At 40.1% G+C, this 17,289-nt stretch overlaps 1 protein-coding gene across 1 annotated transcript in view; it reads left to right on the top strand.

The window, feature by feature from the left end:
- AMDHD1 (amidohydrolase domain containing 1) overlaps positions 1–17,289 on the top strand; it is a 104,420-nt gene that overhangs the window by 80,405 nt on the left and 6,726 nt on the right. The window contains exons 7-8 of the mRNA XM_078675839.1: positions 7,334–7,427; positions 12,745–12,905. Coding sequence (XP_078531965.1) covers positions 7,334–7,427; positions 12,745–12,905 — 255 coding nt within the window. The remainder of the gene's footprint in view (positions 1–7,333; positions 7,428–12,744; positions 12,906–17,289) is intronic.

Genomic DNA, 17,289 nt, shown 5'->3' with positions numbered 1-17,289 from the left:
CCAAAACACTAGCGGAAATCAAACCAAATAACCACTACAATGATCCACTCCCCACCAAATGTTTACAAAACATCAATCACATCATCATCCCAATATGGACAAAAATAATAAATGCCTCGCTATCGCAAGGGGTCCTTCCAGAATGCTTTAAGGCAGGCCAAGTTACACCGATCATCAAGAAACCAACAGCGGACCCAGCAGATCCTAATAACTTTCGCCCAGTTACCAATATTCCATTACTGGCCAAACTAATCAAGAAATGTGTACAAAATCAACTAAGCCAACACATCACAAACTTCAGGCTATTGGACAACTGCCAATCGGGATTCAGAACAGGACACAGTACAGAAACAGCGATCCTACATATCGTTGATGACACATTACAGGCCCTAGATCTTAATAGAACATGCCTACTAGTCCTTCTCGACCTATCATCTGCTTTCGACACGGTAAATCATGAAAAACTACTGGACAGACTACACAAGAGGATGGGAATGTCGGGACTTGTACTGAAATGGTTTGAATCCTTCCTTCAGAACAGATTGCAAAGATTCTTGGTCAACCAGTCATTATCCCTACCTTGTCCAAACTCGATCGGGGTCCCTCAAGGATCTACACTATCTCCTTCACTCTTTAACTTATACGTTGAACCTTTGACAGAAATCCTCCGAGACGCAAACATATCCTATCACATGTACGCGGACGACACGCAGATTTACATCAAAATAGCATCTCTAGAGGACATCAAGTTAATCAATGAGGCTTTAAAAAAGACAATTTATTGGTTAACCAGCAATCACCTGAAGCTGAATGCACAAAAAACTGAATTCCTATTAATTTCACCGCCAAAGAACAATACAGAGGCGATAGAATGGACCAAAATGATCACAGCACTAAAATGCACCCCAACGCTAGTGGACTCAGCCAAATCATTAGGAGTCACATTGGATAAGAATCTAGACATGAAAGCGCACATCAAATTAATGGCAAAAAATGCACGCTTTCATCTGAACTACTTAAGGAAAGTGAAACCTTTCATCTCGTCGGCAGATCTCAAACTGGCAATACAATCTTTAGTTATCTCAAGGATTGAATACGGATGTACAACCTTAGCAGGCCTACCAAAAATTTCCACGGCACCACTAAAAGCATGCCTCAATGCAGCTGCAAGGCTCATTACCGGTTCGAGGAAATTCGACCATATTTGACCACACCTAAAAGTGTTAAACTGGCTACCTTATGAAGCCAGAATCCAATATAAAATGGCATGTATCGCCCACAAAGCACTCCATTACAAAACACCGTGTTACCTGGCCCAGAAGATTGAGATCTCGGGAGGTTGCAGACCTGCCAGAAGTGCCAAGGAGCTGCTGCTGAGGCCACCCATCTTCAGGAAGAAGAAAACATACGACAGAGCGTTCTCTGGGGCAGCCCCCAGAGTCTGGAACTCCCTCCCTCCGAATATCAGGAAAATTACTAACATATCTTCATTCAAAAAGGAAGCTAAGATCTTCCTAATGAGTAAGTTCCTCACATAGTCAAGTACGGACTTCACCGCCACCGCATCTGAAAGGTGCCAAAACGGATCATCGAATGGAAACCAGAAACAATGTCCAGTAAGCGGAAACATCCTAGAGGCGCTACACTCGCTTAGAACTAGAAGAAGATCGCACAAACAAAGCCAAGTCAGAACGGTTTATACAGGAATACAGCATTCAATATGGTAGGATATTGAATAACATTATAACATTTATGACAACTTGGGGGATAGACGTAGGTTGAAAAAATTAGCACTGTGTAATCCCGGTGTTAGTACTAACCTAATTTTTTAACAAACTAGTGTACATAGTCAGAATATATCTCTTGTTAATACTAGCCTAATTGTAACAAACCAGTGTACATAGTCAAAATATATCTCATGTTTGACATATGCCGAATCTACCTCTTATCAGTGTGATACGCTTTCTATTTAGAGTTATAATTACCTACCTCAGTCCTATATGGTAATGCTATGTGAATTGTAGCAGTATGTTACTCCTACTATATGGAACTATAACTACCTACCTCTTTCCCTATATGGTAATGCTATGTGAATTGTATTTCTAATCTACCGCATCTATTTGTATCTGTGAAGCGCTCTGATACCCAAGGGTCACGTTCGCGCTATATAAAACTTTCTAAATAAAATTAAAATAAAATATGTGGTTTTCTTTAAAGCTCCAGCTCCTTGTAAATATCAAAACTGTCCTGACAAGTGTCACAATAATAAAGCAAGGAACCAGGCAAGTATTCAAGCGCACTGTGAATATATGTATATACAGGCAATAATTAAAACACACTTCATAAGTAGGCAAATGCAACTGTTAAATGCATGGAATAATATACAAGCAGAGAATAATACTGGAGGTCCACTGCAAGAAATCAGAAAGGTATATACATTAAATACATCAGATGATTATAACCACTGGAGACTTGAATGTGCACGCAGACGCATGCACACATCACAATGCCAATACTCAACGATAAAACACCTCACAGGCTGCAAATACTGCATCTTAACCCACTCCAGACTGGGAGATTTGCAGCGGAGTTAAGATACTCAGCAAGCCAGGATCCTAAACTGAAGTAGACCCATCCCCCTACATTCATGTCCCAAATCCCGGTTTCCAAGTCAACAAACCCCAGTTTTATAATCTCGAAGTGCAATCCATTTGCCCTATCTGCGCTGGTAATTTTCCTTACTGCAACTGGCCCCTCACCTCCTGTGTGACTAGTCTGTGCTGTACATGCTGATAAATAGGAATAACAGAAGTTTAAGGTAATATGCATCCCTTCATTTCTGCCCTCCTGTTAAGTGTCTTTCTCTCCTAGGTGCTCATACTTAGTCATGCCCACCAAATCAGAATCATGCATCACCACCTCTGCCTCTTAAGATTTTTGCCTTTTCATCTGTAAGGAAATGAAAGTGTCTGTCTAGTAAATGTATAGGACAGTGAGCATTGACATGATGCACAGTAGCTGTGCTTTGCAGTAACATTTCCCAAATCTCTTGACACAACTCCTTGTTCCACTTCACTGGGGAATCCTGTGTCCCAGGCACCTCAAACTCCACCCCTGGATTTTCTACTGAAACCTGCACCAGCTGTTCATGAAAAACAGCAGTTTCTGCCTGTATGTACCACTTGATCACATTTGCTTCTTGTGCATTACCTGTTCTGTATAACTCAAGGAAATTCATCATCCATTGCATTCAAATTCAAAATCACATTGTACCTTATTGTCATCTGCCCATTGTCAGCATGCAAAAACACAAAAGCAACTGTATCTGCACTGTCTGTCGCAGTGCAATGACAGACCAGCAACTTTTTTTCAAAGGGAGTAAACTATTCTCAAGCATCTGACAATGTGTCAGTCCATAAGCCCAAGAGCACCCTCTTCTTCTCCCACATATTCCAAGTAGTACACTGCCCCTTAACTGTAATATGTAACTCAATGTCTCTTTTCTTTAGTAGCCGCACATCTAAATCATGTTGTACAACCTCTTTTGTACATTCAAAAGCACATCACTGCTTCTCTCCCCACTCAGTCTTGTTTAAAAATAGCATGTTTCATCATAACGTCTCTCTATGTAAAGCAAGGTTTGTCACTCACTGACCAGTCTGACTTGTAACTGCAACCAACAATCGCTAGATCTAACAGGCCAATTTGTTTATCTTCTCTGTAATTTCTAATATACTCCTTCACATTACAGTCAAGACTGAGTGCATGAAACTGTGCTACATTTTCTTGATTCAACATTACTTCAGGAGCTTCTCAATCAAACAAACGTACAAGCCATGTTATCAAATCCTCCTCCAGTCTCTGCTGAAATTTGTCCAAAATGCTCTTAATTTCTGGCTGAGGAAAGTCCTCCAAAGAATTAATTAAAACCTCCTGTGAGAATTTCAAATTAACCTGCAGCTTTCCTTCAACCACATTTTTTGTTGGCGATTCACTCTGGCTATCTAAACAGTCTGGTAATATAAACAGTGTCATACACACATTTTCTCAATCTTGTGGTGCCTGTAACATCCACAACTCTTTTTTTCAATGATTTATTTTCAAACAGATCAGAATTTTCTGTAACTTCAATTAACCGCTTTTGTATTGCATTGTGTTCTCTTTCTAGCTGCGCACATTTTTCATCCATGCTGCGCAATGCATTAAAAATTAGATAACTTTTTCTCTCTGAAATTCCAAGTTGTTTTCCCTATTCAAAAGAAACATTTATTTTCTAAACATTTAAGTATCTGTGATTTCCCCTCATATGTTAAACATGCATTAGAGGCAACTTCCCACACCAGTAACTCAGTCATCTGGGAATCTGCAACTGAAAATATTGACATTTTAGAAAACGTTTTTCCCTTTTTAATTTTGTATCCTGGTTGTGATGCCAAAATGTATTGCATGCTCTCCCAAATAATACAAAATACCGCCCTGGCATATGGAGGCTCAAACATGGCGAAGCAATAAAAACACCAGGAACGGGATTTCACTATGATAAAATGAGACTCATTAAAAGACTGTTTTCTGAATAAGCATGGGGTTTTATTTGAGCAACACTCTCTAACAAAAGGCTTTCCCAGATGTAAAATGAACCAAAATTCAAATGTGTATAAATGTGCAGGCAATAGTAACAGACTTATCAGTAAGCAAATACAGCTGTTGAATGCATGGTATAACACAAGCACATAATACTGGATGTACACTGCAAGAAATCAGAAGGACATATACACTAAATACATCAAATGATTATAATCACTGGAGACTTGAATACGCACACAGACACACTCAAACATCACAATGCCAATACTCAAGAATAAAACATCAGGTGATTAGAACAACTGGAGACCTGAATGTGCCCACAGACACACTCGCACATCACAAAGTCAATAATCAAAGATAAAACACCTCACCAGCTGCAAACACTGCATCTTAGTCCACTCCAGACTGAGGGATTCACAGCCAGGATTAAGAGACTCAACAAGCCAGGTTCCTACACTGAAGTAGCAGTGTCCAGCTCAATTCCTATCCAAAATCTGATCAAATTTTGGGGCCTGTCTGTGTGCGTAAAGCTCAAGCTAGACAGAGTCAGAATTTCAAGATGGCATGTAAGATCCAAGAGTAAGAACTTCATAATACTTCCCAATGTACAACACAATAGACATTTGTGCACCACTGCCTATAACACTACACTCCCAGACCGAAAAGTACATTCCACACCTCTCTCATATGCTTTCAAATGCACGTCCCACACTTTTTGTCCCTGGCAAGGCTGTAAGGAGTGAATACCCCCTCTCTTCAGCTACAAGGAGACACAAAAGAAATCTTCGAGGGAAAAAGGCACATACAGGAAACATGATGTCATACATTCAAGAAAAACACAAAGTCAATTAAAACAATGGTAGTCAAAGGTCATCACGTGGTCCCAATATATGGGAGTATCTCTGGCACTACAAAGGTGTAACATCTCACAAAGGCACAGAGCCCCTACTCGGTCTAAATTCCTGAGAATATCCTAAGCAGTTCAATTTACAATAATGAGTTACCAGACAGAACTCTAAATTTAGAGTACAAACTGCTCAGACATTCTAGTCAAGCGACCCTATAAGTATTTCTGAGCTTCACCTGTAGCAGGAACTGGACAAGGTAAATGATTTAACTCAAGCCACCTACCGTAAGCTAGAAGCTAAGGCAGAAGCTGATATGAATGATTATGCAAGTTACAAACCGAGCAAGGTGAAAGTGGGTAAAAAGGAAAAGGTCGACAACCCGATTGCAAAAAAAAGGGGCAAAAATTATATTCCCAAATTCTCAGTCACCTACACTTATAACAAATACTCCCAACAACCTCTAAGTTGTTCTTCAAAGAATGGAAAAAGGAAACAAAGAAAATGCTACATTATGCATTTGAGAGGCTCCTACTTACAAGCAAACTTACTATTGACCAAGATCTAGGTCAGTACAGTCCCCGGCAACCTCAAATAGAATTACGGACTACAATGTTAAAAGTCTAAAATTAGAATGTTTGGCCACAGGCACCCCTATTTCCACCCCCACTTTTAGTTTTAAATTAGAAGAAAAATGTTCATCTAGCCTGCAAGGAGAAAATATAGTTCAGGGGAAGACTAGTTGCCGTCATAGCTGTGACCCTGGTACTAAAGGAGTTTACAGCAGGCCAGTGGTTAAAAAATACTGTTTTACAGGAACAACTCAAACCTCTTTATCAGTCTGTAGTAAACAATACCCTTGCTACTGTGGCAGTAGTGCATAAAGAACAATAGCATGTTAATTGCATCCTTCTCGGCCTACTATTAAACTGCAGTTTGCCACAACAACTAGATAGGGAACCTCTGCCTTTTATGTTCTCAAAGACGTATTTCTTCTAGGATTGGCAGTAGCATAACCAAGAGAGAAGAATGTGCCTCAGTAGAATTAGATGATGAAGTACTCTGTCCAGTGGACACTTACCGTTTGCCCTTGGGGTGCCCTTTATGGGACATGCCTAAACGGTACAAGGAGGTCTAGTACTTCTTCCCCTATAAATACTGTAACTCCATCTCTAGCAGAGGACAGGCCCAATCATGTCCCCCCTGAAAATCCTCCTGCACAAACAATCGTTGTGATTATGTGAACCATGTATCGGACATTAGATATAGTGGCTACTGACCTGATGTCCCAATCCTCTAAATTTGATGAACAGATTATAGTAATGCTGTTTTACTCTATGCCAATTATTAGAAGTGTTTTAGTGGCTAACTACTTACTTTGAACCTGGGGAACCAAGTTTGAATATTGACATTGGCACTTGCCTAAAAATCATGTGGGCGAATCTCTTAATCTGTTTATGGCTAAAATGTATATATGTGAAATGCAATTGTTAAAATATATTATAATTCAAATATGTAATTCTATACTTGATGTACACATTCTTTTATTGCCCAAGAGCAATGTTCGAGTGGTAGATATATAAATACATACATACAAATGCACCTCTGGTACAGTTGTAAAACCTGCAAAACCAGATTTTGGATTACTTTTTTCCTGTAATTTATTTTTTGAAACTTTCATAAACATCTACACATCTTTGTACAACCTTAACATTGTCATGAGTACATCTGGTCACCACAAGAGTTCTTCGAAATTTAGATGATATCTGCAAACAGATAAAGCATACCATTTAATAAAGCTCTTTTTAGTACATTATAGCGTATATTACTCGGATGCTGCTGAATATTTTCTCAGTTATTCATTAACTCTGATAAACGTGGCACATAAAATATTTTTTTTGTAGGCTCAAACAGCCGAGGGCCAGGGATATGTTGGATGCTGGAGTCATAGTTGCTCTTGGTAGTGACTTCAATCCCAATGCTTATTGCTTTTCAATGGTAAGCAAGACATTTTGTTAATATTGCTGGTGTTCTAAATGTTCATTTTTAAAAACTGGAATTTTGACAAACATAGGCAAATTTACTATACAGTGAATGAATAAATGAAAGGGCACTTGTAAAGCGCATTGTTACTTGGAGGAGTGTCCTGGGGCTCTGTACAGTCACTTAGCAGTGTTGCCTGTAGGTGTAGAGCAAAAGGAGAGGGTATCATTGAGCAGGATAATAATGCAGTCTGCTATTTATCTGCTAAGAAATGTCAAGCCTGCTGCAAGCACTGGCCACGTTAAAAGTTAATTTTATGATTATACTCTCTAAATAAGTAAGTGTGCCTATAAACCTTATGCAAGGGTTTCACAATGTATAGAGCAGTAGACATCTAACAGTCGTTGAAGGTCAGGATTTTCAGGAATTTGAAATAGACGATGTTTATGAATATCTCTTAAAGCTAAGGGAAGATCTGGAGTACCATGGTGAGCAGATCCAGTTGCAGATCTGGATCTGCTCACCATGGTGCCCCAGTTTGGCTTGGCATTTCGGGCTGGACTGTTCCCATGAGGCACAGGGTCAGACTGATTTGCATATGGCCATGTCTGAACTGGGGTGGCGGAGTGAGCTAAAGAACGGTGATGGATTAATCCCAGATCAGTTGACTGGGGGTGAGTGTTTGTATGGTCAACGCTCCGTCCATCACCTCCTTTGGTTTTCCTTTGTTCGCCCTAAGTTGGCAGGGTATGCTCAGACGTGAGTCCCTTGCTCACTTTGCCACTGGAGTCAAGCAAGCCCGGCTGAAGACGGCTGTAATGCCAGAAACCGGTCCTGGGAAGCTTGATTCCTGTCCAGGGAAGACATGGCTTGGCAGTTCGGGCTGGACTGTTCCCATGAGGCACAGGGTCAGACTGATTTGCATATGGCCATGTCTGAACTGGGGTGGGGGAGTGAGCTAAAGAACGATGATGGATTAAACCCAGATCAGTTGACTGGGGGTGAGTGTTTGTATGGTCAACGCTCCGTCCATCACCACCTTTGGTTTTCCAGTTTGGACCCAGCCATCAGTCTTGGCCCTGCTCCCCATGGGAAAGGTCGAGCCCAAACTGCCGGGCCAGGCCTTCCCTAGACTGGAAATCAAGCATCCTGGTACTGGTTTCAGGGTATAACCCCTCATCCGCTAGGCTAGCTTGAATCCAGTGGCATAGCGAGCACTTGACCCATGACTGGGTATACCCTTCCCACTTAGGGTGACTATAGCAGCACAAAAAGATAATGGACAGAATGCTGACTATTGTCCAACACTTCGCCCCAGTCACAGATCTGGGTTAAAGCCAATCGAAAATTTCCTAGAATGGCGTTAGGTTTTACTTTGCAAAAGAGGAGAAAGGAAGAGATGGGCGCAGTTGGGAGCAAATAAAAAGGGGTGGGGTTGAACTGAAGGTTTTAAAATAGAATGGTGACAGTAGTTTCTGGAAAAGAAATGCTGACCTTGATACCTTCTGGGGACTTCCATAGACCAAAGGAGTAATTAGTGATGGCACCTCGCACCTCAAAAACTAGATAACCAGGCGAAAGGCATTTTAATACAATCTATGTCACTTACTAAGAAAAGGATAATTTTATATTTTTTGTTTCATTAGGAAGGTTTATGCTTAGATTTGAGTTTATACCCATTGTGGACCCACATTATTAGTTGATCTTTAGGAAGTACTTTCCATGATGCAAAGTTGTTGGTAGCTTTGTAGAGATTTATTTGGAGACGAAAATTCAATGAAGATTGATTAACCTGTGTAATCAGATATAATATTCTATGCAAATTCCATAGCAATATAATCTGATCATTATATAACCTAAGTAGAGACTATTATACAGAAACTCATCGACAGGCCATAACATTTAGAATGAATCAAAGATTTTTTTTTTGTAGCTTGAAAGGAAGTCTGTTTTTATCCTGTGCACAAAGAATATAAGCATGCCTCTAACAAGTGTATAATAAAGATCACAGAAGTGAGATAAAACAACCTAGGCACTATGGTATTGTAAATTGTCAAACTATAGAAAATAACAAAGAGGTGAGACTACACAGGATCAGTATCTAACATTTAATAATATTCATATTAAAAACAGACAAGACTTTCAATAAATTGGTGTGAGTTAAAAATTTCAAATACAGATACATCACAGTACATAAGAATTAAAATAATGAATCCATTATCAATACATAATAATTTCAATTTATACAAAAATTACAAATGTCAAAGAATAACACAATTATTATTATCACAAAATTCACAAATATAAAAAAAGAGGGAGTGGCAAAATTAATGCTTTTCTCGACGCGCGTTTCGGCGACCAGCGCCTTCTTCTGGAGGGGCCACAATATATTCTATAAGTAAAGAGAATAAATTTATTATCTACACCTAATGGAAAAAGAAAGAATACATTTATTTTCACATTTAAAAATAACCTAAAACTGTGACAACCTCATAACCTCTTATGTTTAACAAGTATACATCATTAATACAAACCCAATAGTGGGTTTTCCATTTCCTTGTACATTTTAGGACTGGGGAGAAGACCCAGTTCACGAGAATGGTGCATAAAGAAGCAAATCAATAGTGGAACATGGAGCCCTTAGAGACAGGGGTAATACTGACAAAAATAAGAAATGAGACTGAATGTCTTTAAACTCGATGTTATTCTTAAAGAGGCAAATGATTTTAAAACCAGTACTCAGATTCTAAAGCATAATAATAATTTTGATCTCATTATCTCATTGTGTGTTAATCACTTACTGAGTAATCACTTGGATCAATGCCTTCAATTGATTGCACACGAAGGGATTTAAATGGAGAGCATTCTGAAAAATATGCAACAAATATGTATACTTAGTCAATTTATATGGTTGGTATTACTAGTCTTCATATCACGATAACGTCTTAGACAACCAGGGTATATGACCTTTTAATTTTGTAATTTTACTCACCTATTCTAAAAATAATAATGTGGAACTAATAAATGTACTGATGATTCCGTTCCAGAAGCGTAGGCTTTATGCTCTTCTATGAAATAAATCCGAGATAAACACTATATTTAGATATGAGTAATCGGAGTTGCCGATAATTTCATATAAAAAATAAAATAAATAACATAGAAGTGCATACAAGTGGAAATAATTACCGTTATCAATGCACTCAAAGGTGATTATCAACAATTACTTTTATATACCGATAACATTAAAGATATAGTACCTATGACTAGTTTTTTATTAGTAATAATTACCTTTGTGCCGAAGATTTCTCAATTACGGCAACGGTAACAGAGATATGTCATATAGATGAAATTCTATAAAAATAAATCATGTGTATTAGTGAAATGCCTCTTAGTGGCCTCTAATAGCTTGCCTATCTAGACTATAAACCCAAGTACCTGATTGGCTATAAAGTTCAGCCGCACTCGCAGTTCGGGACGCTGACGTGTTTAAATCTGTTAGAAGATAGAAGGCGAACAGGGGTGTAGGTCTTCAGAGATCTATGTTAACTTTAGAGATCCTCATTAGAACTAGAAAAAGTTTTCAATAACTATAACGTACCTTATATTTAAAATTCGACGATACTTTAGATTTCTAGAGAAGACCTCCGGATATGGGGAATTCTCTATTGATATAAAAAGAGAAAAACCAAATCAATAAGAATTAATGCCAAAAACTAAGGAACGCTCTGTACACCTTACTGACCGTAAGCTACAAGGTTAAACACACCTACCAAGATAAAAAATATTGGATTTCTTCAAGCGTCGGAATGTGAGGAGCGGGGTTCCGATGGATTTACGGGAAGCGATATCGACACGATGAAGACATTGCAGCCAAATATATACCCATAAGGCAACAATATCCCAGGTGTGGGTCGTGAACTTTGATCACATGGAGGGCAATGAAAAGAAACAACGGACCAAGATCATGAACTATGATCACATGGAGAATAGTAAAAAGAGAAAATGGACAGAGATCACAGAAAACGACACAATAGACGGACGATGTCTTCCTTTCAGATACAAGCTATATGTATAATACAAATAAAAAATGGACTGCACCCACGGAAAAGGAAAAAACGGGCCAAGATCCAGTATAACAACTAAGTAAAGAGCCAATGTGCTCCATTCTCGTGCAAATAATGTATTTGAAAAAATAAATAAAGACCTAACTACAAGAACAGAATACAAACTGATGTCATAATTGATTTAAGATGGTAAAAAAGAAAAAAAAAACTAAAATAATTGTTAAAAAACAGAACAAGTACCACTACGGACTATATTTTCAAATGAAATTAAAATTATTAAAAATGAATAATGAAGAATAAAGCTGCAAGAACAGAATCCAGATTATGATTATTCTGTGTATTTTTTAACAACCCAAAGGATTGAAAAAAGGCTATAAAGACATAACTATTTGGCATAATTGGTAGATGGAACATGTTTCTAAATATTTGCAGGGTTTAGATGCACTTCAACCCAATACATCAAAGTGCGAACTTAAAGGGGGGTGTTTGAACATCTAATTTTCACTCAAGGTGCGGACTTCAAGGAAATATTGAAACATGTAATATTCATTATATAACCCATGAATCATTGATGTTTAGAAGAAGTTAGCATATAGCATTCTCCCAAGGAATTTCATTGTTCAGGCCTTTAAAATTCTAGTAAACATTTTTGTTGATTCACAAAAAACTGCATATTCAACCATTTAAATGTTGTGTTGCATCTAATGTTGAGTATCATTTAATGGTAAAATAAGAAAATCAAAACTTGGTAATATGTGTAAAATTATATTATGTGTATATTTTAATTATTGCCACTTTGACTTCAATTGCGAGCTTCATTATATTTGTCATTGCTTGTGACATTTAATGCTAGATCAGTTATGGCATTTTAGGGATAGCTTGAGTTTTTTTTATGTAGACAGTTTCATTCTCCGAGCATAATCATTCAAGCAGATCACAGTTTTATTGTTAATTAGGTTCTTACATCACTAGAGTAAGACATTTTTAATTATAGTTTATAAATACAAATATAATCCCCATTTTTTGTAATCAGCCATCTTTTCATCCAGTTTTAACCTCTTACAAAGCGCATGATCTTTGTCTGCATTCTATCTCTGATCTAGTTTGTTTAAACTCAAAAAAGAATGATGTTTAATAGAATTGTCTGAAAATTGTTCAACATTTAATATACCAACGCTTGCATGTGTTTTATTGAATCCTACTACCAAGATAGCATTCCAAATTGTTTTCATTAATCATCTGCATTTCTGCTGTTCTTTTTTCTCTAGCCAATAGTAATGCATTTGGCCTGTGTTAATATGAAAATGTCAATGAATGAGGCCTTAGCTGCTGCAACCATTAATGCTGCGTATGCTCTTGGAAAGTCTGACAGCCAAGGCTCTTTAGAGGTTGGAAAAGAAGGGAACCTTATTATCATAAATTCCCCCAGGTGCGTATTTGGAGAATGTCTTTTACAAGCTCACTTTCATGGCTTCTATATGAGAAAACTTCAGTCCCTAAGTTGTTTCATGCTCCCAGCGAAATGTCACTTACTATTACAGTTTCATTGTCTTTAACTTAAACCGGTAACCTTGAGAAATATAATCTTAAGCAAAATGTCGAGAGCTTTGGGTTTTCAACTAAGAAGGGGAGAGGTAGTGCAATTTTTTGCAGATGTGGAGGCAGCGTAGTAAAAGGGCCACACAACTGCAATTTAAATAGGAGATTATTGAATACTTTGTATATTTGTGTTCATACTACACACTCTAAAACACTCCTGTGAGTGACCGTCACCAAACACAATTTTACTACAGTAACTGTTGTCAGGATGCACAATCTTGACTCCTAAATTAGAAAAAATAGAGTAACATTTAAATTACACTAGAATGACAAATATCCTCTAAGGGGTACCAAAGTTATGCATATTTAAAGTTTAATAAAAATAGTACCAAAAATACTTTAACTAATGATAGTATATGGAAGCAGTAGACCAAGACATAGGTACGTTTTCAGGCAATCACAATGGAATACGGGTCGATACACCAATCAAGTTTGTCCCAGTCAAAGGTTTTAGTCAGATAATTTTTATGAGCTCTAAATCCTCCAATGAGGCAAGCCTGAAGCAGTGTTTGAGGAAGATAAATTGAAAGTGGAAGTTTTTGCCACAAGGTCCACCTGATGGATCTAAAGGTCTTGGAAGCCCGGCTTTCTGTGGTTTTTGGAGCAGTTCGTCTGATCACTTCAAAGGTTTCAGTACTTTAGGGAAATCACTAATGGTTCAGGATTCACTCCAGCAGATACCACCAGCCAGTTCCAGTCCAGGTCCCATTGGTACTAGTCTACTGGCACGTCAGGAAATAGGCCTCTTGCTGCGTGTGTGCCTCTGCAATCACACAGAAGGTTAGCCTACTGACCCTTCAAGCCCATTTCATTGTCCTGGCTACAGGAGGGAGTACGTCCAGTCCTTGTGGGCTCCTCTGAGGTCGCAAAGAGCAGGTCGATTTCTCTTCTGATCTACAGGTGCAGAAAGTGTTCTGAGGAGGTTTCCTTGGGGTGCTACAGTTATTATATTATTTTCAGTAGCCAGAGGGTTGAGGTGACTCCTGCACATTCCCTAACCAATGGGGAAAAAAGTTCCCTTGGGCAACCCTTCCAGCTTGTGCAGCACTTCTATTTGCCTTAGTGTGGACAGTCTCACTGTGCACCCCATTCTTACAATGCAAGATGGGGGGCCCTTCCTCTCTTGTGCAGAACTCTTGTGTCCACCCAGAGGTGTGGCCAGGGAAATGAGCAGTCCCCCCCCCACCCGTGTCCAGTCCAAACCCATTCGAAGTCAGCATGGTTAGTGTGGCCCTTTGGGACAAAGACTTTTGCTTCTTCAGGTCTCGTCTTACACTAAACTATGAATGGGCAGGCCTCACCGCTTTACCTATAAAATTAATGAAGTTCATTGATCCATCCTAGACTGTCCTTTCCGAGCTGCCGAGCTGAAAGAGATCAAATGCCCCACAACCAGTCACCAGGCCTAATCCATTGTTCTGGTCTGGGAGCAGATTCTACACCTCATTAAGCTCATGCACTTTCTGATCATCTGCTAGTAGGCTAATGCAGGGAAAAATGCAGCTTTGTAAAGGTTATTTTCCTAAAAATTTATCAAAAATCAAACCTCAGAAATAAATTGGAATTTTATACAATCTAAAAAAAAAGGTTTGAATGACTGTTAGCCTTTGCATGTCACACATTACATATGAAAAAATATAGTCAGTACTTTGACATTTTCTAAGATCCAGCTACAGCCCTGCCAATGAGAATAGGTTTTGGAGTCTAGTTCCAGGTGGAGCATGCCGGATTTAATTTCACACATTTCCCAGTTATATATATCGGGCACCAACCTTGTGAGCAACAAGGAGTACTCAGGGGTGATTTAATAATATTTAAAGTAGAGTTTCCCACCAGCCAAAAAGTTATTTTGACAGGTTTAACAGCAGATTTTGAGGCTGCTGCAGTCAGGCTACAAATGAAAGTTCTGACGTCCTGTTACTGGACTACCCTGTGGATGGTACTAGAGGTGCTGCAGTGCTAAGTTGGCCTTTAACTTCCTGGCCCCGATTTATTTCCTGCAAAAAATACTAGGGACATACGTGCAATTTAAACAGGTGTAAGCCAACTTAACCATGTTTAAAAGGGGGATCGGAGTTTGGGAGGGGGCACAGGCACTTTAGTCCTTTATAGGGATAAAGCAAAACCTAGCAAAAAAGGGTTCAGAAATAGGTGAAAAATCTGGGGAGACCGTGTAGAAAAGGCAGATATACTACATCTATGCTACAAGGTGGCAGTCCTCTTTGGCAAGTCGCATGAGAATCCTACAGGCACATGGGACATGCATCCTTCTTGTCTTTAGTCGGGTATTTCGCAGCATGCATCTTTCTGAGAAATCAGGCTGCTGCCTAGACAGTGTCCAGACCCTGCACACCTTCCCACCCTCCTCTGCTCCTGAAGATCTACACGCTTATTAGCCTTGGATTAGCTCATTGCAAGCAACGAGCACCATGGTAAAAACTTTGTGCTACACCCACTACTTTAATCAGATACACTCCTTTAATGGAGATTTGTAAAGCTTTTACTTAGGCATATGTGCGAAAATATACTCATATTTAGCATTCGTTACCTTATGGATACTCATGTTGTTGAGTAGTTGTACAAAAGTCACCATTTTTGAAGCCATGTAAATAAGTCTGACTTTTTTATGGTTTCATAATTAACCCCTAAAGTGTGCCTTGCAAGCCAACAGGGTATGGTGCTAATATATAACAAAACAAGCATTTACAATGCAACGGTCTCGCCTTTGAAAAAGTTAAAGCTATTGGCATTGTAAATGACAACATTTTTATTTATGTGTTGGTTTTGAAAATAGATAAATAAATGGCACTGTCATTTACAATGCCAATAGCTTAATCTCTCGCAAATGCCACACACAAACACACAGACCCACACAGAGTCCCACAAACACATATACCTACAGAGCCACACACACAGAGCCACACACACACACACACACACACACACATACACAGACACACACACAGCTACAGACACACAGACAGACACACACACACACACAGCCACACAGACACACTTCATCCACCCACTAAGTCCATCCACCTAGCCACCACTCAACTCCATTCATCCACTGACTCCATCCACCCAACCACACCTTGTCAATGGTAGTAAGCACTATATAAATACAGTTACAAAACAATACATAAAACGAACTTGTGCAAGTACATGACACCTTAATGAATCACAATCACTTGCTCTGCCTTGATCCAGGCGTAAAAGCAACTTAAACAAGATAAAAGCTTTGTAAATGAACCCCATTGTAACCATCGATTTGCCAGTCTGTCCCTTCCTCATTGCTCTTACTGCCAACTTTACAATAATGATCCTCAATCAGAAAAGAGAAGTATATAATTGAATGGCACAACTGCACGCTATATAATATTTCACAACATACACAGGTGAGATAATGGCATGGGAAGATGTTTTTACATTAGCAGCCGCTCCTGAGGTGGTCAGAGCCACAGCCCCCCAGCAGCCCCCCCAGCGGTGGTCAGAGCCCCCAGCAGCCCCCCCCCCCACCTCCCCCCCCCCGTCGGGACGCACCCTCCAGGGCCAGCATGGACGGGAAGTCCTTGCAGTTGGAGATGCCGGTGGAGTCGGTGATGCAGGTCTTCCACAGGTTGGACCAGAAGGTGGCCGTGGTGATGACCGTGCCATCGATGCTTGACACCTTCCAGTAGTCGGTGGGCAGCGTGGAGCAGACCAGCACCCAGCCCGACAGGGCCAGCAGGAAGGCCTTGATCTCCCCCGCCATGCTGGCCATGGTCACCGGCGAGGGTCACAGGGCACAGGTGTCAGAGCTGAGGGCACGGGTGAGGGCAGAGGGCACAGGGGTAAGAGCTGAGGGCACAGGTAAGAGCTGAGGGCACAGGAGTCAGAAGCGAGGGCCTAGGAAGAGCTGAGGGCACAGGGCAGGGTAAGAGCTGAGGGCACAGGGCAGGGTAAGAGCTGAGGGCAGAGGGGTAAGAGCTGAGGGCAGAGGGGTAAGAGCTGAGGGCAGAGGGGTAAGAGCTGAGGGCAGAGGGGTAAGAGCTGAGGGCAGAGGGGTAAGAGCTGAGGGCAGAGGGGTAAGAGCTGAGGGCAGAGGGGTAAGAGCTGAGGGCAGAGGGGTAAGAGCTGAGGGCACAGGGGTAAGAGCTGAGGGCACAGGTAAGAGCTGAGGGCACAGGGGTAAGAGTTGCGGGCACAGGAGTCAGTGAGGGCACAGGTGAGGG

This window comes from Lissotriton helveticus, chromosome 1_1, assembly GCF_964261635.1.
Source record: "Lissotriton helveticus chromosome 1_1, aLisHel1.1, whole genome shotgun sequence".
Taxonomy (NCBI): domain Eukaryota; kingdom Metazoa; phylum Chordata; class Amphibia; order Caudata; family Salamandridae; genus Lissotriton; species Lissotriton helveticus.
Note: the sequence above shows the minus strand (reverse complement) of the source record. Positions and strands in the feature narration are given on the sequence as shown.